This window comes from Drosophila virilis, chromosome 5 (assembly GCF_030788295.1).
Source record: "Drosophila virilis strain 15010-1051.87 chromosome 5, Dvir_AGI_RSII-ME, whole genome shotgun sequence".
NCBI lineage: Eukaryota > Metazoa > Arthropoda > Insecta > Diptera > Drosophilidae > Drosophila > Drosophila virilis.
This window is the reverse complement of record NC_091547.1, coordinates 21,689,601-21,712,249: the sequence shown is the minus strand read 5'-3', so window position 1 is coordinate 21,712,249 and position 22,649 is coordinate 21,689,601. Positions and strand designations below refer to the sequence as shown.

General features: G+C 38.8%; 1 protein-coding gene across 8 annotated transcripts in view; it reads right to left on the bottom strand.

Moving 5' to 3' along the window:
• Positions 1-22,649, bottom strand: part of EcR (Ecdysone receptor) — a 125,325-nt gene that overhangs the window by 6,592 nt on the left and 96,084 nt on the right. For 7 of the 8 annotated variants that reach the window (XM_032437490.2, XM_032437493.2, XM_032437491.2 and 4 more), the window contains 2 exons: positions 434-951; positions 207-350 (listed from right to left, as the gene is read on the bottom strand). In XM_032437490.2, coding sequence (XP_032293381.1) covers positions 207-350; positions 434-951 — 662 coding nt within the window. Of the gene's footprint in view, positions 1-206; positions 351-433; positions 952-4,960; positions 5,080-22,649 lie in introns of those variants that run through there. The other variant, XM_015174012.3, reaches the window with a different exon arrangement.

The window sequence follows — 22,649 nt, the reverse complement described above, 5'->3', positions numbered from 1 at the left end:
TATAGTATATTTAGGGAATACCCATATTAAATAAAATTATTTGCAAGTTTTGTTCAATTTTTCCATGAACCTATTTGCCTAATTTTGAAGTGAATTGTTATATTTAGGGACTATCAAACTATTTGGCAGATTTATATGTTGTTTGAGGGAACAAGTTACGAAATACTATATATATATATATTTAGATATATTGACATGCTACTTACCATAATACGCTTGAGATCCTCTTCGGATGGCTGCTCGTAGCCATCCTGATACCAAATTAATTTATATATAACGGCCAATTGATTGAACGTTAATGGAGGTATATTGCGCGCTTGACACTCGGCCAAAATATCATCAGGTAGTAGCTGGTTAAAGGGATTTGATTTATCGATTGAGATAAAAATGAGTATCGAGTTATCGAAATGTGCAAATGTACAATGGGACCTACCGGAATTGTGGCATGCTGTGGTGCCTCGCACGTCATGAGGTCGAGTATCTCCTTCTTGACGTAGTCATGGGTGCCATGCAGTGGACCGCCGACACCGCCAGCGCTGTGCTGGGAGCTGGGCGAACTGGAGACCTTGTCCTTCTCCTTTTGGGCCTTCTTCTCGCGCCGCTTCATCGCGCACTGGTTCTCCGGCACAACGCACTCCGGCCGCATGCCGACGGCCAGGCACTTCTTCAGCCGGCACTCCTGGCACTTGCGCCTCATGTACATGTCCATCTCGCAGGCCCGCCCAAATTTGCAGCAATAGTGCGCATTTTTGGTCACGCTGCGCCGAAAGAAGCCCTTGCAGCCCTCGCAGGTGAGCGCGTTGTAATGATAGCCGGAGGCTCTGTCGCCGCAGACCAGGCACAGCTCCTCCTGCAGCCGCGGCGCCGGGCCCTTCTTGCTCTTCTTCGCATCGCAGCCCTCGTTGGCGGAGTAGCCGTTGAGGCTGCTCGAGGGCGAGAGATCATCGCGACCTGCAAAGCACATACAAGAAAAATTAAATACAAATTTAAATTAAGAAAAATGACGAATACAAAATTCAATTTCGTTTTATTATTTTGCTCTTTTTTTTCACGATTTCCGTGAATTTTTAATATAAATCGATTTATTGTTGCTGTTCTTTTTCTTTTTTACTTTTTTATTTTTTGAAGTGTCTTACATAAAACATTAGACCCAAATAAATAAATTTTGATCAGCTGAGGGGATTTGAGCGTTCGTTGTGTTTCATAAATTTGCATGCGCTAAAAAAAAAAATATATTGAGAGACTGTCAGAAGCTCCCCCCTATGTAAACTCTGTCTAGCTGTATATCTACATCAGATACATACAGCTCCAAATAGCTGCAGCTGTATCCGTAGCTGTATCTGTATCTGCTTTTTTTTTTTACGTATCTGCAAACGGGGTCTCTAAGCGGGCAACATACAAAATCCAACCAACAAAAATTTAAAATTCAATTAACGTGCGCTCAAAGTCGCGCAGCAATCAGCGCATACAAAGAATTCGACTAGCTAAAAATGGATGAAATAAAGAAAATATAGAGGAGAAATAAGAAGCTCAATCAATCTATAATCAAACAATTTCAAACTTGATTCAGACTTGTTAAAATACCAATGTGGATCCCATGTGGATTGTATGTGGAAATATGCTTTCAGCTTCATCAAAGTGTCATTAGGGAAAATTAGGTGTGAACTCTAAGTGAGTTACATCGCATGTGGATTCTATGTGTATTTTGTTTGATAAACACGCTAATATGATATGTGGATTATATATGTCCCTTGTACTTGTACTTAAATATAATGTTTGTGTAATTTGTGATTAACAAATATAACCGATAATACATTTTAAGGTCATACATGAAATGTGTTTTCTATGTGGATCCTATATGAGATACTGGCTACAAAGCTAATTATATAAATTAATCACAGGTCGATGATATGCTTGTATGTTTAAAAAATACCTAAATGGAATGTGGATACTACGTCCTCTCCATATGAATTGTATGCCTAAATATACTTAAATAAAGTGTTGATACTTTGTGGATTCTATATATTTTGGACTTAAATGAATTTAAGGGCTTTAAGACTAGTCCTACGAGAGTTTATAAAAATTTGGGCTAACAGTTCTGCAAAATTGCATATTTAATTCCAGAACAAGTGACACGTGGATTCTACGTGGATTGTATGTGGATTCTGTGTGGATTATATGTTAACTCCGTGAAGCGTACATTTGCATGACTAAATCAATGTATTTCATAAAATATGTTTGACTTAGATGAAAAGAAGAACTAGAGAATTAACTCGACTCTTACTGCTCTATTATATGTGGATCCCATTCTGAACATGTCTATTTCGCTTTAATAAGTTGCAGATTATATTATGTGGTTTGATGATTACTAATCGATATCAGTTTATCGATAGTATAACACACATAATTGATAGATTTTGTTGTGTGGAACGCATGTGATAAATCTATATATTGTCAGTTGAGAATACAATATTCAAGTTGTATCGATTATATTTTGATATTGTCTTGTGCCCCGACAGGAAACTGTGGACTGTGGACTCTGAAGAGCGCTGGCTCAGACACATTATACAAATAGTCACGTTCGGGGCACACATTAAGAGAGCGTGTGGCAGGGGCAGGGGCCGAGTAGAGATGGCATGCGACAAAAAGCATATCAAGTGCAAGTTGTTGTGTGCAAAGACAGTCATAATCGGGCAGCCTGATGGTTGGATGGCTGGGATGGATGGGCGAATGTAGAGGCGCGTCCTAAGTAGATAAAACAGATACGACAAAGAGGCGTTGCTGCAACTACAACTGCGTGCGGCAGGCGGCGAGGCGACCAGCTTAACAGCAAGACACTCGACTAAGAAGCCAAAGCCCAAAGACACAGTCGAGCAGCAAAACACTTGGGCACAAGTGCAAAAGCTTTGCCACCCCAAAAACCACCTACCGCCGCCGCCGTCGTCGTTGCCTGCCACATGGTGCATGGTGCATGGTGTATGGTGAGTGCAACGCGGTGCATTGTCGGCATAACACAGTTTTTTTTTCTGCTTCTCTGCTGCAATGATATATTGCGCATACGCCCCGTACGCCCGTTCGCTGGCTGGCTGCGCGCCTCTGGCACCCGCCGCGCCCACTTTCCCTGTGCCTCGTTTCAATTTCACTGCCACAAGAAGCAAAAAAAAAGAGAAGTAGAAAAAAAAACTCGCGCTAAATAAAATGAAATAAAGTGCGGCGTCATGCAAACTTCGTCTGCTTCAGCGGCGACGCCAACTTGACTGCGAAATTTTCACTGCAGCGTGCAGCGTGCAGCGTGTGGCATGTGCGAGTGTGTGTGCCGTTCGCATGGTAAATGAAAAATGCAGTAAATTGCTGTTGCGGCAAAGAAAAAGTGTGTAGCAACAACAACAAAAGCTGCAGCAGCAAAAAAAAAAAAAGTAAAAACCTGACCAACCACACACAATTATTATGTGTGTGTGCATGTGTGTGTGTGTGTGCCTGTGTGTGGCACCCTAGGCGTTGTTTTATCGCTGACAACGTCATGCAATGTTTGGCATTTTCATGGCTTGTTTGAGCTGTGCAACAACAACAACAACAACAACAACAACAACTAAGCAACTTATTTTAATCGCCCTGTTCGAGCCATGACAAGCTTAAACTTGCCGCTGATAGCTTCAATTTTATGGAATTTCCATGATTAGAAATTGCTAGAATATTGATTACAGCGTTAAATACATTTAATTGGGAAACGTAAAAACTTAAGCTTTGGGCTTTAGCTTAAAGATATTAACTTAAGTATTTGTGCATTTGTTGTTTGTTGATGAAACTTAATTTAAGAAAGTTAACAACTTTTCTATTGAAAACCATGAAAAGACTTTTCTAATTAAACCCATAAGATAATCTTGTGGAACCTATTTGATTTGTTTGTGCAGATTAACAAACAAATGTATTAAAATAAGCTTGCAAATACTTTGTGGATTGTGTTTCTGGACTGTATGTGTGTAAAAAGCTTGTGGATTGCGTGTGGACTGTGTGTAGGGCGCATAAGGATCGTATGGCAGGAGTTGTGGATCGTGTCGTGTATGGATCGTGCCCGAATAGTATCTTGATTGCAATAGATACAGTTTTTCAAGAAACATTGTTGCACTTATCAGGAAGGTATTTAGATGCCTAGCAAACCAAATATATTCGAGGATCATAAATCATCTCCTCTTTTGGAAGACCTTCTTACATGATTATGTATGTGAATGTGCTTTGAATTAAATTGTTAAAACTTTCCATTTGTGCCAATTTCAAAGATAATATAGATAATATCCCACAAATTGCCATTCAATATGCACAGACGGAATTCCAGTCCAATCGAAAAGTCAATTTGTGGATATTTTGAGTACAAAATTATAATCGAGCACATTGTGGTTGGCGCCAGGTGGCGCTAGAGCAGCTGCTGTGGGTAGCTGAGCGTCAGCAGTTATTGGCCGCCATTTTGCGTTTGCAATTACCTCAGGCTGGAGGTGCGCTCCAGTGTAACGCATCAGCCAGATGAGTTATTATATTTCATATACAAAATACAAAGGCTACAGCAACAGCAAGAACAACAACAAGAGCACACAATCACAGAGCCACATTTCATTTTTCACTATGAAAAGCCATTTTTCCAACTTGCACAGCGCCAAAGAACGCCATGAAGTAACAAAACAAAGGCGGGCAATGGGAAAAATAAAGAGGGAAAAGAGTGGAAAAGAAGAAAGAAGTAAAAAAAAAAAAACGTATATATATATATATATAGAGACGCCAAGCAGTGTACAAAAACAAAACACAAAAGGCAGCCCAGCGGCGGCCTCCATGCATCCCTCTCATTCACTCCACACCATTCAAAAGCTGAGCCCGGCCTCTGCCCACATTTGGAGTTCATTGTGTTATTGTGCTTGCTTGGTCGTCTCTCGGTCTCGGTCTCGGCACAACGCTGCGCCGCACTACATACCCACATAATCCATGTAAACGTCCGAAAGCTACGCGGCAACAGCGACGGCGGCAGCGGAAACGGCAGAGCTAGGGGCAGCGACAGCAAGAGCAACAGAAGCCATAGCTATGGCCACGAGAGCACAACACAAACTGGGAAACTGCAGTCGACGTCGCCGCGACCAGCCGCCAAACAACATGCACAGCAGCCGCTGCGCTGGCGCTCAAGCACTAATACATGCAAGCACCGTAGCACCGCAGCACCTTACAGTGGGCGCGCGCTCTCTCGCTCTCGCTGCCTCTACTGTTCACTCTCTCGCCTGCTGTAACAGTGTTTGTTGAGTGCGCTCTCTCTGGGAGCGCGCCCTTGTTGCAAAGCAGAAAAATGTTGATGTAGGCCTCGAATATGCAGTTTGCCTTTGCCTTTGCCTTTGGCATTGCCACTGTCACTGCAAGCAGCGCTGCCAGCGTTTGTGCTATGCAGTTCTGTTTGTTTGCTGCGTGTATTTGTGTATGTGTGCGTGTGTGAATTGCATGTCACACACAGTTTGAGCGTGGTATAGGTAAGTTCTCCCTTCTGTTTTCTGCTTTCTGCTCGTCCGTTTTGCGTGCTTTTTTGTTCTATGCCAAGAAATGAAACTTTTTTTATCTGTTCTTTTTTTTTTTTGTTTTATTATTTTGTGTTCTACTCTAGTCGTCGTATTCTATGGCAACAGTTTTTTTTTTTGTTGCTTTTGCTTTGCTTTTTGTGCTTGCTTCAATGCATATTTTTAAGCGGCTTTTTCTGTGTGTGTGTGTGTGTGTGTGTGTGTGTGTGTGTTTGTGCATGTGTGGCGCTGGTGGGGGGCTCGCTGTGCAAATAGCGCCTTTAGCTGCAGCGCAGCAAAATAAATATGTGAGTATGGAAGTGGCCAGGCGCTCTTTGTAGTCACCATACCCCATTCCACTTGCCATCTTCTGCAGCGCCCGGCCCTCTCTGCCGCCACGCCGCTGCCATATTAGCAAGTTGAAATCTAGTCGACTGAAAGTCATGAAAAAGTCTGACGACGCCGATGGGGCAACAGAAACAACAAAAGCAACAGCAACAACAACAGAAAGTTGTTGGCTTGTTTGCTTGTACGATTTGCAGTTCAGTTGTAGCTACAATATAAACACAAATACACTCACACACACACACACACACACACACATGCATGCACAGCTGCACATACATGTGTACTATATCAATATCTCATCTCGTATCATCTATGTATGTATATGAAAAATCAAACAAAACGTCGCGTCAGAGATTTTTTTTTGCCTTTTCGGAAATTTGTGCGAATCGTTTTTAATGTGTGTGATTTGTATTCGGAATCGTATTTTAAATTCGAATTCGAATGCAATGCAATTCAATGGATGCAAATTCATTGCGAATGTCGAATCATGAATCATGTGTATATATATGTATATATATCTATCTATATGTATACACATGATTGGAAAAAGATATTTAAGAATTATTGCGCTGCGTTAGGTGTTAATATGTTGAATTGAAGTGAAATGTACGTGGAATATACGTGGAATGCATGTGAATTCTAAAATAAGATCCTTATTTAATAACTTTTGCCTTGTGGATCGCATGTGGATTGCGTGAGCACATTTTACTCGACATAATATGCGTGAAATATAATTATCAATTATTTTTGATTTTAATTAAAATCTCAGTTATTTGTATTTCCAATTCCGAATAGCTTTTACATGTTTCGAGCAACCCCTAAAAAATTATCACTGCCCCCCGCTGGCACAAGTGACAAAATGCATATCAAAAATCATTCCATTGACACATTTATCCATATCCATTGTTGACCAATAGCCCTACAGGGGCCACACAGCCGATTACATAAATAGGGCTGACGACCCTAACTCAAAACGTGTTGAGGCCAAAACATTACGAGCCTATAGCCATAGCAACCCCAAAATGCAAAAGCCAGTTGCCGCAAATGCCTCCAGCCAGCGCACGAACTACTCTACCTTGGCTTTGGCTTTGGCTTTGGCTTTAAGTCCAACATGAACATGAATCTGAATTTGTGAATTTGTGAATGGATTGGGGTACGGGGTGCCGCCTGCGTTGGCCGGGCGCCAGTTTGTTAGCTGGAGTTGAAAAACTGTACCAGAAGCAGCGCATGGCAAATGCATTGCCAGTGCTCTCTGGGCTCTCTTAGACTGACTTTTGAGCAGTATGAAGGGGGGTGGCCAGGGTAGGGGGCTGGCAAGCCGCTGGGTAAAGCAAAGGGTTCTAGTGCAAGGCTGCAATATATTTTGCACGAGTTTCTCAGTTGTTAGGCACGAATAAAAAGCGGCAAAAAAAAATTGATTTTTTTTCCAGTTCGTTGGCATGCTTACGCCATGCAAAGGGCAGAGAGGGGGGGGGGGGGGGGGGAGGGCACGGATGGCAGCCCTTACACCCCCAACAGTGTGCTGACCACAGGGTTGCATTGCGCTGCAGCACATCAGAGGGCTGAACATGGTTTTTAACCTACTTAAAGCACAGGTCGACATTTGGCGAGGGTCGTCGCATGACCTTTGGTCTTATACCTTGGCTTTGCAGGAGACTGTGCTAAGGGTTGATGGTTGCTCAAAGGGGCTGCGGGGGGGGCAAGGGCGCTGGAGGCATTTTGTGTGTTTCGTTGTGCTGCAACTGCCTAAACTTAATTCAAGAAGAATGCGCCACTAATTTACATATAAATGTTGCCGCGTCCCAGCCAAATGACGCCATTTTATGGCGTCGGCAATTTTAAAAATGGCTGCCACACAGGCCAGACAGCGAGTGCGAGAGAGAGTGAGAGAGAGAGAAAGAGAGACGCAGACGGAAAGAAAGACACAGCTCGAAGGTAAACGAAAGTATTTGCAATGGTTTCCGTTTCCGTTTGTCGAGTTCAAGGAAAAATGTGCATTTGACATGACATCGACGCGGGCGACATCAAGTGGACGGCATTATACAGCACTTGAAACGGTCGCCATTTTGATTAGCTCGAAGACTGGTATGCTGTGCAAAGCTAAAGAAGGTTCGGTGTCAAAAAAAGTAGGTGAGGTATAAAGCGAAACAAAGAATCAAATAAGCTCTTATATGAAAATAAACTTTTGAGACGAATAAATAGATATTTAATAAATATATCAATGCAAAAGATTTTATATTTTGGGATAAATTTTCTATTTTTGTATAATTTTTTGGTATAAATAAACTTTTGCCTGCTTAACAATTATGTACTAGTAAATATATATATATATTTTTCGATCAATTTTTGAACCAATTAGTGCACATACAACTTTGACAGAGTTCCCATAGTTAGCACAGAATCGATTGAATGCCTCCCGGTGCTGGTCACACTGATTCACGAGCTGCGTACTAGGCTTTTATTGTGTTAGTTTTGACTTTGATTTGCTTTGTAGCGCGCGCCTTGAACTATGCAGCACAAAATTGCAGGCTACACACAATATATCATTTGCTCTTTAACCCTCTTCCTCTCATTCTTCGCATGTCATGTCTGTGCTGTCATATTCCGTTTTTATGCGCCTTTAATCATGCACATGTTTGCATACACACACACACACACACACACAGAGAGAGACGCCTCGCTTTGTTTACAGTTGGCTTTTTATAGCCAACATATGTTCGACATGTTCGGTTGGCTCTTTTATTGCACTTTGCACATTGCGTCGCTGTTTTTATGCGCCATTCGCTTCACAACTCGTTTACCAACACTGCCGCAGCAACACTCAACAACATGTTAAAGTGTTTAGCAGTGGACAAAAGGGGCGGAGTGTGGGCGCGGCTAGTACAGCCTGTGTGGCACTATGTGTGGAAAAAAACGTTGATGTATTCCAGAAGCCGAGCAAAAACAATGGAGCGCTAAAACAAATGGCAGTGGAGTGAAGCCATTAACAAACACATTACACACACATTCACACACACACACACGTGGAAAAAAGCTAAAATAAATGAAGAAGTTGCAGTGTAAAAAGCTTAACAAAAGTCGCACAGGCGATTGTTCTGCTAGCTGTCTCAAGCGAAATGCCTATGACAGTGTAACCGTAGCAAAAAGTTGAGCAATAAATGTGCGTGTATCTATGTGTGTGTGTGCGCGCGAGTGTGTGAATAAGAAATCTAGCAAAATTGTATACAGTGTTAATAGCGGGCGCTATGAGGTGAAATTTGACAACATAGCAAAGCCTAAATGCAATGTGAGGTTTGGCAACAATGTGAAGATGGCACCGCGTAAAATGCAACAAAAAAGCCAAATTGAAGTTTGGCAAGAACGTGTTGGGAATATGCAATACTTATACAATGCTCAAGTGAAGTTTAGCAACAGCGCAAACCTAACACAAAGTAAAATCTTGTAATATTGTTATTGAAGCTCAAGCTTGACAACAAGGCACGTTAAAATTTCTCAAGTAAAACTTGCGCTCTTTATTAAAGCAGGACAACATTTCAAATTAATAATAACAAAGCTCTGGCACTTAAATTGCTGTAAATAGTGAAACTTGGCAACACAGCGATTGTTATAAATAGAACAAAGTTATGCTTTTGCCCAATATGCTAGCGAGACTGCCTCAACAATGAACATTGTTCTGAAAGCTTTGCTTTTGTTTTGAAGTTTGACATCAATGCAATCAGTCTTGCTACGCTGTATCGATTACAGCATCTCATTGTGCTGTACCTGATGCCTTGTTGCCGCACTTCAGCTTCTGATTAATGCACTCACTCAAGCGTTGCTCGTACGCAGGAGAATAAAAAAAGGTATTTTTATAAACTTTGTTCAAGTGCAGTTCTTGTTGGAGTTTTGTGCGAGCTGAAAAAGTTTGCAACAGGAAGTTTTTAATTAAATGTTGTGTGAAAAATATGAAAAATTGTTCGAAACATTTTCGTGAGAGAATCGTAGATTTGCTCTTTAAAATTTGTTGCTAATGACCTTGTGGCTATGTGAAAAGTCAAATATGCAGTACGAGTACTCGTTTTTAGCTGAGATCTGCAGTCTGTGCATGTCAGGGGCGTCAGAGAGGGGGGGAGGGCTACATCATTGTCTGGTCTGGCTTATATATACAATTTTTTTTTATTGTTATTGTTATTACATTATCAACATGTTGTACAGCTTGTATACAACTTGTTATGCAGCAGCCCCGACTGGAGCGACACATCCTCAGCCATAACAATTCCCATTCAATGCCCTCCCCTTGGCTAGCTGTCTCCGGGCTTTTCGCTTTGTGTCGTCGTCGTCGTCGTCGTTGTCGTTGTCGTCGTCTCTGGAACTGCAGACTTATTAAATATCAGCCACATTGTTGATGGTCAGTGATTTTTATTGAGCGAGTCGACTCGACTTGCTCTTATTCTGGTTCTGCCTCCCGACTCCTCTCTGCTTCTACTCTCTCTCTCTCTCTGCTTCGGTTTAATGTTGTCGTCTTTTATTATTATAACTGTCTGGTGTGTCTGCTTTTTGCAGCGCGGGTTACTGTGCGTCCTTGAAGTAATTTACGTCAGTTGACAACGCAGCCGGGAAAATGGGGGGGGACCGCCACAAATTATGGTATTGAGACCAGCTCCGAGAGCAGCTCGCATTTACGCACTTTGGAGGCGGCAGCGCAATTTATGGTGCTGTGGCAAAAGGCAAAAGCAAAGGCACTGATGCATGTAAGCCACGGCATAAAGAGCCTAGACAGACGCATTTCAGCTGTCAGCTGTTCAAGTGGGCTCAACTTGGTGCTATAAATAGACCAGTGAGAGCTCATATACGATTCAAAGCACAAAATATGCATAAGCAGCGTTTGCTAAAGCCAGCCAAATGCCTTTTGGTTTATAATTCGCAAGCAGTTCTAGCACGCAGCCTGCCTTAGCACCTAGGTTAAGGCTGTAACGAGTATGTCAGGATATCTTCGACAAGCCGAAGATTTAATACCCTTGTAGACATGTTCTTGTTCATATTTTGGCATATAAGATTCTACTAAGATCGCTCCTCAGGCAGCTATATGATATAGTTTTCCGATGTTGATAAGATGTTGCATACATGTAGCGGGTATAGTAAAACTTATGAATGCCGAGTTTGGTGAAGATATCTTTGAAAAAAAAAAAGTTCTTCATACAAGAATCTCCTTTTCGATTGATAGCTGTATCAACTAGACTGCTGATCTTAAATATATATACTCTACGGGCTTGAAGATGTCTTCTTCTAAGCGTTTCACCTTATATGACAAAATTCTAATACCCTCTACAAGATTAAACAAATATATGCACTGAAGTGCTTTGGATTTGCATGAAATGCTCGTATAGCATATAGTACAGAAGATTTTCCATTTATTAGTTTTCTTGTGAATCGTAAGAGTCAATAATAAATTGTAGTATTTAAATACATTTTATGGAAATGCATAAATAAATTGCATATCTCATAAAATGCTTAATGCTTAAATATCGTTTTCAAAGGTATTTTACTTGAAGTTATGTCATGCAGGCGCCTTTATATTTCGCCTTAATGTTATTCTATATATTTAATTGAAATTCTTGCATTTCAGTTTTGTTTTTCTTTTGGCCCACTGGCAAAGGCATTGAACTGCACTCGAGCAGAAGAGTTTATGCATGTGCTTGCTTGCCGCCCTCTGGGCTGAATTGTGGCTACAACATTTTTTTGTGGGCTGCGTTTCAAGTGCAGTCAAAAAAGAAACAATTCCTTTTTTTTGTTTTGCTCCCCATTTGCCTCTGGCGTTGGCGTCGCTGTTCTACGATGCGTATGCGCAATTTTTGGTTTGCCGACTATTGACATTGTGGGAAAAATTCTTTTCGCGAGTGCAGCAGAAAGCAACCGCATTTGCGAAGATATTACATTACATATTACCAGCAAGACAGCCGCCGCGGGCACTCTGTAAGCCGAGCACAATCGAACGGGGGAGCATATTACAAAATTCACTTCCAGGAATTGTGCATAAATAAAAAAAGTACAGCAAAAAACAATGTGTACTTAATGCGATTATCAATTTGTCTGTATTCTTGCAGCGTCAACCAAAAGCGAAAACTCAGCTCTAGTCGCAAGTGTCCGACTAGGGAATACCCTTAACCCTCTTCTGCTGATCATGAATATATATATATACTTGATGTTGTCCAAGATGCTTGCTACTGCCTGTTACATACATTTGCACATGCACTTTATACACATTTTTAGCCATTTGCAATGGGTTCAAAATAATGGCCATAAAACGGCTAAGCAGCCAAATATATTTAAAATGAAGAAATTATAAATTTCACTCGATTATATTTTGATGTGCGCTTTAGGCCTGTTTCTATTGTCTCGTGGGGCGACAAATTGTCAAAACTTTCCTTTTGTTGTGGCCACTTTGGAACACCTGTCCAATTCGCGTCTTTCACTCTCTCCCACTCTCCGCCCCGCTTCGCCCCTCTCTACCACTCTCTCTGCACACATAAGATATACAATTTTATTTCGTTTTTTATTTTGCGCCAAATAAATCACACGCAAAAAAGCTGACGATTGCCTGACACCAACAAAAAAAAAATAAATAAATAAAAAGAAAAAAAAAGGGACAAACCAAACATTTTGCGCAAATTCCCTGGCAAATTTTGTATTTTCGTTTTATTTTTGTTCCGGTCTCTAGTACATTAAATTTATCATAATGATGAGCTACTGAAATATTTATAAATCTTGGGGTATGCTCGCCTGATTTATGGCCATTATTTTGGCCACTTTATTTTCATGACAAATTGTCTTAAGTTGTTTCTAAATAATTCTGGATTTAAATGAACATATTTTGAGTTACGTTTAAAAAAAAGGTTCTACATTTAATCTTCTGTTCTAAAGAAGCTCGAGAGATCTCAAATAAGAGTGTACATAAAGTACTTAAATTCCGCCAGAACGGGTGGAAAATGCGTGAAACTTGAGTTTTATGACAAATTATCTTTAATTATAATTTAATAGAGGCGCATTTTAAAGGAACAAAATATTTAAACATAAATTTGAGTTTGAACAAAATAGGATCTACTTTTATTGCCCCATTAAAAGTAATCTCAAAAGATGTCAAACAAGGGCTAAAGAAATAAAATAATTTGGAATGTTCATTATTTATTTAGATAAATAATTTATGTTTGATGTTTGAAATAGAAGGAATTAAATAATGGTAAATACCAAAAAACTTCAGTTGATTACATATATTTGAAATAAGAGGAAATCCGCCTGCCCGAGTGGAAAATGGGTGATATACAAAAAACTAGTTAAAACTAATAAACTTGAAGTTAAATGTATTTTCTTCTTTTACACCAATTTTTCAATTTTTTGTGCTGTTACTTATTTTATTTTTAGACTACTTTTTTTTAGTTTTAAAAATATTTCCGCTTGTTTCTTTCTGCATTACTTTATGAACTGGCCCATGTGGAGGCTCAAATTGTTAGCCCCATTTGCCCGCCCCCGCTAACTGTTCAGTGCCAATTGCTGGCCAAAATGTTAACAAATTTGCGTTCATTTTTTTTTATAGGGTCCGAAAAAAGTTTGAGCGAATAGAAAAAAAAGTGAAAAACAATTTATTATATTTGTTGCTATGACAAAAAAGTGTGTCAAGGGGCAACTTGTCAGTCATATGATTTCTGTGCGCCTGTCAAATTACATTTTTGTGTTCGGGGCAAAAGAAATTGCGCAAAGGCAGCTGTGTGTGTGTGTGTGTGTGTGTGTGTGTGTGTGGGCGTATGCTTTATATTGTTGTGCGTTAACTTTGAAAGACAACTATATATATTTAGATATATATATATATAAAGCCAGCTATTGCTAGAGTGTTAGGGCTGTTACCTGTGGAAAGGCATATTGTATGGACATTTCTGTATGCTTGTGTGTCATTACCTGTAAAGAGAGAGAGAAAGAAGAAGAATATGCATAAATAGATAAGTAAAAATAAGAAAGCATTGTGTATTATTTTATATATAAAACAGTTTGTCCTGACTGACTAGCTGATTCTTGATGATGCAGAGCCTCAGAGGTAAGGTCTACGAAGTTACAATTCCTACTGAAGCTATGCGATTTGGTGGGGCAAGACTCAGCAGAAAGTTCAAGGATCAAGCGCCACAAACATTTTTCAACAGTATGCATTTGAGTCGAGCAATGCCGGGTAATTTCTTGTCGTTTATTGATATATAATTCTTAGATATTGTAAGTTGTGCAGTGCGACCTAGCGCATCTGTCTCCCATTACATTTCCGCAACAGCAAAGAGCCCACAGCGTCAAGAATCAGATATATTATGTATATGTAGATATATACGATATATATATATGTATACGTGTGTTGGGTTAACTTCACAGCTCGTCTAACTTCCGCTGGCAACTTTAATTACAAGTAACAAAAGCAAAAGCCAAACGTCCAAACGACCGACAATTTTCTTTACTCTTCTGAGCTTTGCGTAAATGAAACCAAAACTCAAGGTAAAGCTCAAAAGGCACCGACAGAACACAGCCCGTGTGCTTGTGTGTGTGTGCGTGTGTGTGTGTGTGTGTGTGTGTGTGGAAATTGTAGACACTCTGAAATCGACATTTCATATATACATATTACTTTAACGTCCCAACTATTTATAAACATGCGATCATCATGCGAAAAACACAAGAAGAACCCCAAGAAAAAATGTTCAATCCCATGAACTGAGGCAACAACAGGGCCAATTCTTCAGTTGGTAGCAAGAAGCGTTAAGAATCTAAAGAACGAACGAGATTGCGGCTATTAAAGCTGCCACACACTCACACACACACACACGCTCACACAGGTGGGCTGTCATGCGCTTGTTAAACACCTGAAGGCGTGGCCGAAACTGAAATGAATACTCTCCAAATAGCTAACTAAGCATAATATAGGGGTTAATAAAAAAATCAGCACGAAAATCAGGTTTTCAATGGAGACACTTAATGCTACCCATTGGGGCTGACTTTGATGTGAGCGCCAGCCGTGTGGGATAATGAGTTCTAATGTCATGTAAATCGTAAAAGGCTAAGCGACAATAATAAAGAAACTATTTGCCTTAAACCGGAAGAGCAATCGTTTTTATTTACGCAAATATCGATCGGAACTTAAGTGGAATTTGCATTTAGCATTTGAATAATCTGAGCACGTCGTTCTCTCAAAACAAACAAACAAACTAAATGAATAAATATTTTTACAACGATGGAAATTTATTTCCGAATTCCTTCAGCAAATATTTCAGTACAATTTGATTTATCTATCGGAATCTGAGTGGAATTTTAAAAAAGGTATTCAATTTAGCTAATCACGTAGTTTTATGAAAATAGGCGAATTAAAAAGTACTTTGAAAACGATTTACAATTTTTTTTCGAATTTTTACTACATATTTTTCTATTGAATTGGATTTCCGCCAATATCGATCGGAATCTAAGTGGATTTCCTTTTTGCATTACAATTTTGATACGAATTTAGGTTTATTTTTTATTAATCAAGTCTCGAATGCCATTTACTTGGTATTTAAAACAAAAGATAATAGATTTTAATTGAAATAAATGCTGACAATATTCCAAAATTATTATTTAATAGAATTGCCAAATTACTCAAAGGCGTTGCCACTTCCAAGATATGTGTGCTGCGTGTTGCCTCAGCTTATAATTATTTTGTGGTTTCCGCTAAGAAAAGCAAACTTAAACCAAATAATTGTTTGACATACCAACACTGAATGCTTTGACAGTGTTGGCTAATTGCTCAGCGGTGTTGCCACTCACAAATTGTAGGTTGCCACCACACCAAAAAACTCTGAATAGAACCAGATTGTGCTCGACAGGTGCAACACCTTTAAAGTAACTAATTACTTAAACTGGCCACATTTTCAGGCTCAAGAGCTAAATTTAATGGGCCCAATAAAAACCTCTGTTCCATGCGGTGGCCAGCTGCGGGACAACTTAATAGAATAGACTCAGTTTGAGTTATTTACGGCTAATTTCAATTACTTGCGGCTTACAACTTGGCGGCAACTGCCAATTAAATTAAATGCAATTAAAAGCCATGAATGAATGCGAAAAAGGAGGGAACTTAAATGAAAATTGCGATTATTTTGTGTGAGATATGAAACTAAACAACAATGCAAGCGATGAGAAAACAATTGCAAATAATTTACCATAAAAAAAATGTATATAAATTAAATACATGATATAGATAATAAAAAAGCTAAGAAAGCTATTTTGGAGTTGCCGAAGATGATATACACTAGATTTTATTGGGGGTGCAAGATAATAAGAGAACTAACTAAATTTATGATATGCTGTTGCCATATGATAAAGGGTTTGAACCAGCGACGTTGCACTTGCAGTTCGACCGTAAAAAAATCTATATAAAATGCATGATACAGATACTATACTAAAAGAACTTGCCTAGATTATATTAGATGTGTGAGATAATATGTTTAAGAACTTTATTTTTAAAATAAATTGTCCCTATATGATGGAGTTACAGGTTTGAGCTTGCGTCTTTTCGCTCGCCAGTTCAACCATAAAAGCAATTTATAAAGAAAAAACCTGATACAGATATTAAAAGAAATAGAAAGCAGGCTTTGAGATGCAGATGATATAATACCTTTGATCAAATAGAGGAGTACTCACATACGCAAAGCTGGATTAGAACAGAAGGCACAGTTTCTTATATTTAGATTATATCATAACCACTTTAATTTGAACTATATAATTAATATATATATAATGATATAAATGAAAGTTTGCTCTTTTCTTATAGAAGCAATATGATTTACATTTATATAAAGAAACTGAGCTGTCTGCTTGATTGCATTACACATGCTGTGACCAATTTATAATGCCCACTAAAAGTGTATCATAAAAATACGAATGGAAAAAAAAAAGGTGGCCAAGCCAAACCACTTTCAATGGCGTTCGCAGACCCAGTCCGAGCCGCCAACTAGTTTTGCCAAAGTGGGCAAAGAGGCAAGTGCAGCGAGTAGTGCACTGGGCAAGCGGAGCAGGCAGAGGCAGTATTTGTAACCGCTTTCTAAACATGCCACAACAAGCTGCAGCAGCCAGAGAAAGATGGAGAGAGAGAGAGAGAGGGGAGAGCGTGGGATAAGGAGACGCGCGGCTTGTGGGCTTTCGTTTCAAATGCGCGTTGCTGCCACAATATGGCCTTGAATTTTTAATCAAGTTTCGCAGACAAGCCGCAGGCACAGATCACGGCCCCAAAGACTCGACTCGAGTCGACTTAACTTGACTTCGACTTGTAGCAAGAGTCGACTCGCCTCCTATAAATTGCTTGGTCATGTTTTAGGCACACACACACACACACGCACACACGCACACACACACGTTTTACTCGTTAACTTCAAACAAGTTCTATTGAACTTGGATACTAAACCTTTGCAGCGGTGTCTTATTTTTGTTTTGCGCCAAATGATTAATGGAATAAACGCGCGCAATTTTTGCCAACAGTCTAAACTGCAAATATACGCACACACACACATATCCAATATAAATTTAAAACTTTTTATTAAAAAAAATATTATTTTTGCGCCAAGAAAAAATGAAATGCCCGCTGTGCAGAAGACACATCAAAACACGCAAAGGCATAAAATATGAAAGAACACAAAAAATGCTTCAAAAAGAACCTGCATAAATTTGCTAGTGAGAGTTAACACAAAATGAAGAAGACCAAAAATAAAAAACAAAGAGATACTAATACTAAATTTAACAAAAGTTATTTTTAAAGTTTTAGGCTAAAGTTCATTTTGTTTGGAAATACCTGCTGAACAATAATATATTAACTGCTGAAGACAGTAAAACGTTTACGAATGTGGCATTAAAAGGAATGCAAAAACCAAATGCGAATCAAGAGTTGAGACGAAGTAGTGAGAATTGGGAGTATTCGACTTGACTTGTGGATCTGAATTGAATCTAATTATATCTTTATTTTATATGAATTATAACATATATATGATTAAGACTTTTCTTGGCAGGGTTTTTAGTTTAGCTAACAAAAAGGTTGGTTCTGTCTAAATGCGCTGATATAGACGATATATAATATGATAGTGGGGTTTTGTGTTTGAGCTGAAACGAAAAAAACTTCGCCAAGATTGTCTTATTTAAATGTTCAAGTTAAACAAATTTAAGCAAGTTTGATTATAATTTGCCGGCCTTCGTGCTGTATTTTTTGATTAATTGCACGCACATTTTTGGGGCGTGACAAGCGGCAAAAGGAATTGTCATAAGCCATGCAACAACTCATGACTAATAAAGAGACGCAAAAGCCAAAAATGATAAAAGAAATATACAAACGCTGGCAGCGAAAATAAAAAATTGAGACCGAACAAAAACAGACGCAAACTGCGCCTTCCTAAAATCATAAAATAAATAAAACTGAAAGGCAGCTAAAAAGCCGACATATGTAAACTCTGACAGGCCAAAGGGGACGCTGGGGTGCTGCAGAAGGAACTGTGTGTGCGAGTGTGCGAATGTGTGTGTGTGTGTTTGACTTTTGATACGGCACACACACACACACACACACACACACACATCAAGAACGAACCGATCCCCACTTGCATTTTAAAAACACACCCAAAAAATTTTTTAACAAGAAAAAAACACACTTTTTTCTGTCTTTAGCGGTATTTTTTTGTTGTTTTTGGCGGTTTTTAAGCTGTTTCTTTTTTTTTTTTTTTGGAGGGAGATTTGTAAATGCATTTCAAGTCAACGACGAAATTGAATCATTTGACAAAAAGCAACGGGGCAACGAGCTTTATCAATTTGGCTGCGACTTGACGTTCGCCCGAAATGCAAATTATGCGTTTAGGTAGAAAGGCGCATCTTCTGACCCAAAGAGCGAGAGGGCAATAGAGTGTGCGAAAGAGATGGACAGACGCCGACTCAAATCCAAGCAAAAGTGAAGAAGTTGTCGCGCTTGTTGAACACCAAAACACATGTCGCCGCACGCAGTTGGACAAATGGACTGCGAGATGGACAACTGAATGTGGCAAGAGTCTCAGAAATTCTGAGCTCTTGTGTAGCTTTTGTATTCTTTGTAAAGCTGCGCCATGTATGCAAAAATATGCAGAGCCTATAAATCAAAAAAAAACCCTGGCTCATTTGACATTAATTTGTGCGTGTGTGTGTGTGTGTGCCTCTCCCCTACTACACGCAGCAAAACTTTATATTATGCCTTTCAAGTCAAGAAGGGCTGACTGCATCGGGCAAAAATTTGTCGCTTTTTTAATGTGTGTGACAAATTTTTGGTGTTTTTTCTCTTTTTGGGTGCACAAAAGTCAATAATTAAGACTTGAGTAAATACGTGGAAATGTGTTATGCATAAGGGGAGACAGTTGCTTCAAGTAGAAGCTTGAGCAGCAGAGCAACAGAGTGGGTAGAGCAATAGAATTGCATTTTACAAAAATATTGAGTGTTGAAAAACAGGTTAGAAAAATGTATAAATATAATGAGTGTTGTAAAACATTTTGGAAAAAAAATATATGCATTTTACAAAGGAACATACTGCAGAATTAAACATATATAGAACCATTTAATGCCCTTCAAGCCCAACTTGTACATAATTATTTTGAAATAACCCTTGGACAGTGTTGTAAAAGTGCAAGAGGTATAAGCAGGAGACTACATTGGCCTTACAAAGAAATCAAAACAAAACAGAACAACAAGAACAAATGCTTCTAGTGTTGTAAAGTAGTGCCTATGGCCAGTGCTGCAAAGGCTCAAGTAAATCAGTGTTGTAAAAGTGTAACAAGTAAAACAATTTTGCGTTCTTCCAATGTTGTAAAGTTGTGTTTAGATAATTTTTTTTCAAATAATACTTGGGCAGTGCTGCAAAAAGCATTAACTAAAAAAACACTATGTTTGTGTACAAAAAAGATCATTTATAACTTTTGCATACTTCGAGAGTTGCAAGGCTGTGTTTGCCTTTAGCCAGTGCTGCAAAGGCTCAAGCAGAGCAAGTTCTTGCCCACACACTAAGCGAATGTTACCTTCAAAACATGCATATATCATACACATATGTCACACATTTCGGGCGCGCCTCGATGTCTGTCTTTGAATAATGAGTGAGTAAAAGCATATTGGGGCGTGTGTATATATATTATTTAGGTCTAGGTCTTGCTGGGCATTAAAAATAAATAACACACTCGCATATAGTACAAGTCTAAAGCGCGTGTGTGTGTGTGTGTGTGTGTGTGTGTCACATTTCATTTTCAATTTCTCGAATTTTGCTCAATTTTTTTTTTGGGCTGACAACTTTCGTTTCATTAATTTTCTTAGCGCTGAGGCGCACATGCGGCGTATGCGTAATGTGCGTTTAAATATGCGTATATTATATGATTCTTATTTATGGCATGAGTAATTGAATGAAGCAATACTTAATTTCTTTGTGGCTTTGCGTGCTACACTTGATTGATGTGCTGATTAAATGGAGAAAGAAACAAATACACAACTCCAGAAGCGTTTTGCATTTTATGCATTGTTTGCCAATTAACGTTTGACGATGCCGATAAAAATCGCGCAAAACATTTGCCAAAAATAAAACGAAAAGCCACACTTTGAGCAGATGCCAAAGAGTAAACCAGGGGCAACAGCAGCAACAGCTGCCAGCCAAAAAAGAAAACGAAAAAAAATAAAATGAGAAAAGAAAACGAATGCCGCCAGACGGACCGGGGCAGACAGAGAACAGAGAACAGAGGCCAGCGGCCAGCAATTGGAATCTAATTTAAAATTAGTGCTTAAAGGATTGAAATAAATTTAGGCAATTTTAAGACACGACACACACAAAAAGCCAGCCGCTGACTTGCCCTGGCCCTGTGGCCAGTTTCCAGTTGCCGGCCGCTCATTGAAAATGCGTAAAGAGCTGCGGTTCCGGTTAGCCAGACAGACAAAACATTCAGCAGGTGGCTTGATGCTTTGGCCCCGATAGCGTTAGGGGCCCCATCGCCCCTCCACTGCCCTTCCTCCTCTTCGATGCAAAGCATTTGGTCTAACCAAATTGCAATTGGCTCAAGCTGTTGTCTTTAAACATATTTTGACAACGGCTCAGAGATAATAAACAAAGTTAAGGCCAGGCTAGAAGCCGAATAAGACGCCAGCTGCTGGCTACAAAAATAAAAACAAAAAAATGCAAAAGAACAAAATAAAAACCGCAGCTCAAAGTTCTAACATTTAACACAGCAATTAAAAGTGAAAAAGAAAAAGCAAATAAAAGGCATACTAAGCCATAAGAAACAAAAGTAAAAAGCATTAGTAAGAGTGCAATGAACGACTAGAAGATACTCTGTGCCCAGCGCCAAGCTGCCTCTACAGTCAAATCTGCCTTCCTATATGCACACACACACACACACACACACACACTTATACACGCACACGCAATGTCTGTGCCGGTTCTTCCCTTGGCCCCACTCTATGCCAAGGCAAGGCATTCTTTATTAACTCCGGTATTATTAGTTCGATCTTTATGAAATTTTCAGGGCATAAATATGTCACATGCGAAAGCCTGCATACTAAGTTTGATGTAGCTAGCTGCTATAATCTTCGAGGTAAGCTTTGTCTAACAATTGATTTCTATGGATATAAGAATGGAAAGAGAGATATAGACAAAAGGAAATATAGCTAAACATAATCTGTATAAGTTAAGGCAAATATTTATCTGAAATTTCAAGTCTCTAGCTTTCTAGATATAGAGTATAGAGCTAGATTAATTGGGTATAAGAAGAGCGAGAAGCGCTGAGCAGACATTCAAAATTACAGATAATTACTTGTGCAGCGACAGCAATTTCGGCATGTAAAAAAAAAAATATAATAAAAAATTAGATACTAGATCTAAATTATGCGACGGAAATTAAGGAAAATAACAAGACGAAAACAATTCGCGAAACGTGCCAAGAAGATGGCGAGAAAGAAACTCACACAAAAAGAGACACAGAATAGAGAGACAGCGGATAAAGAGATTGTGAGAGGTAGGGGAGCGAGAAAGAGAGAGTGGGTGTAGACAGGGAGAGAGAGAGAGAAAGAGAGAGAGGTAGCGGAGCGAGAGAGTGAAACATCGTGAGACTCTTTTGTTGAGCTCCCTTATTTTTGTTTTTCTTTTCTTTCCTTTTTTTTTTTGCAAAACTTGCCTTTGGCATCATTATCGTTATTATATCCATAATTATGTCAGGTTTTTTCATCTTTTTATATCCATTTTTTATTATTTGTTGTGCCTTTTTTTATTATTTTTTTAAGAAAAGAAACAAGTTTCTTTAGTTTATATTTTTTTCCCCAAATTTATTTATTTGTTATTCTTTAAAAAACTCTTTCACGCAACTTTTGGCAATAATAATTTAAATACATTATTTTTTCCGAGACTTTTTGTCGTGTCTTTCCTTTTGTGTTGTTGGGCTTTACGGAAGTCAAATTCAATAATCGTTCGATAATATATGATATTTGATATCATTTCTGACTATTTTTTGTGACGAGAGCAAAACAGATAACTGCGAAGGTTAGATTCTACAAAAATCGTATATTAAAATATAAAAACTATTTATTTGCAAAATTTCTAGTTAATAATAATATTATATATTTATCAACAATATAATAGAATAAGGATAAATAAAGAATGTTTTAAGCTGGCTCCAATTTCTAAAGATTGAAATACAAATAAGAAAGTTATAAAAAAATCAATTAAAATTATAAAAAAAAAAGTATGAAATAATATTTAAAAAATTTCACAATTAT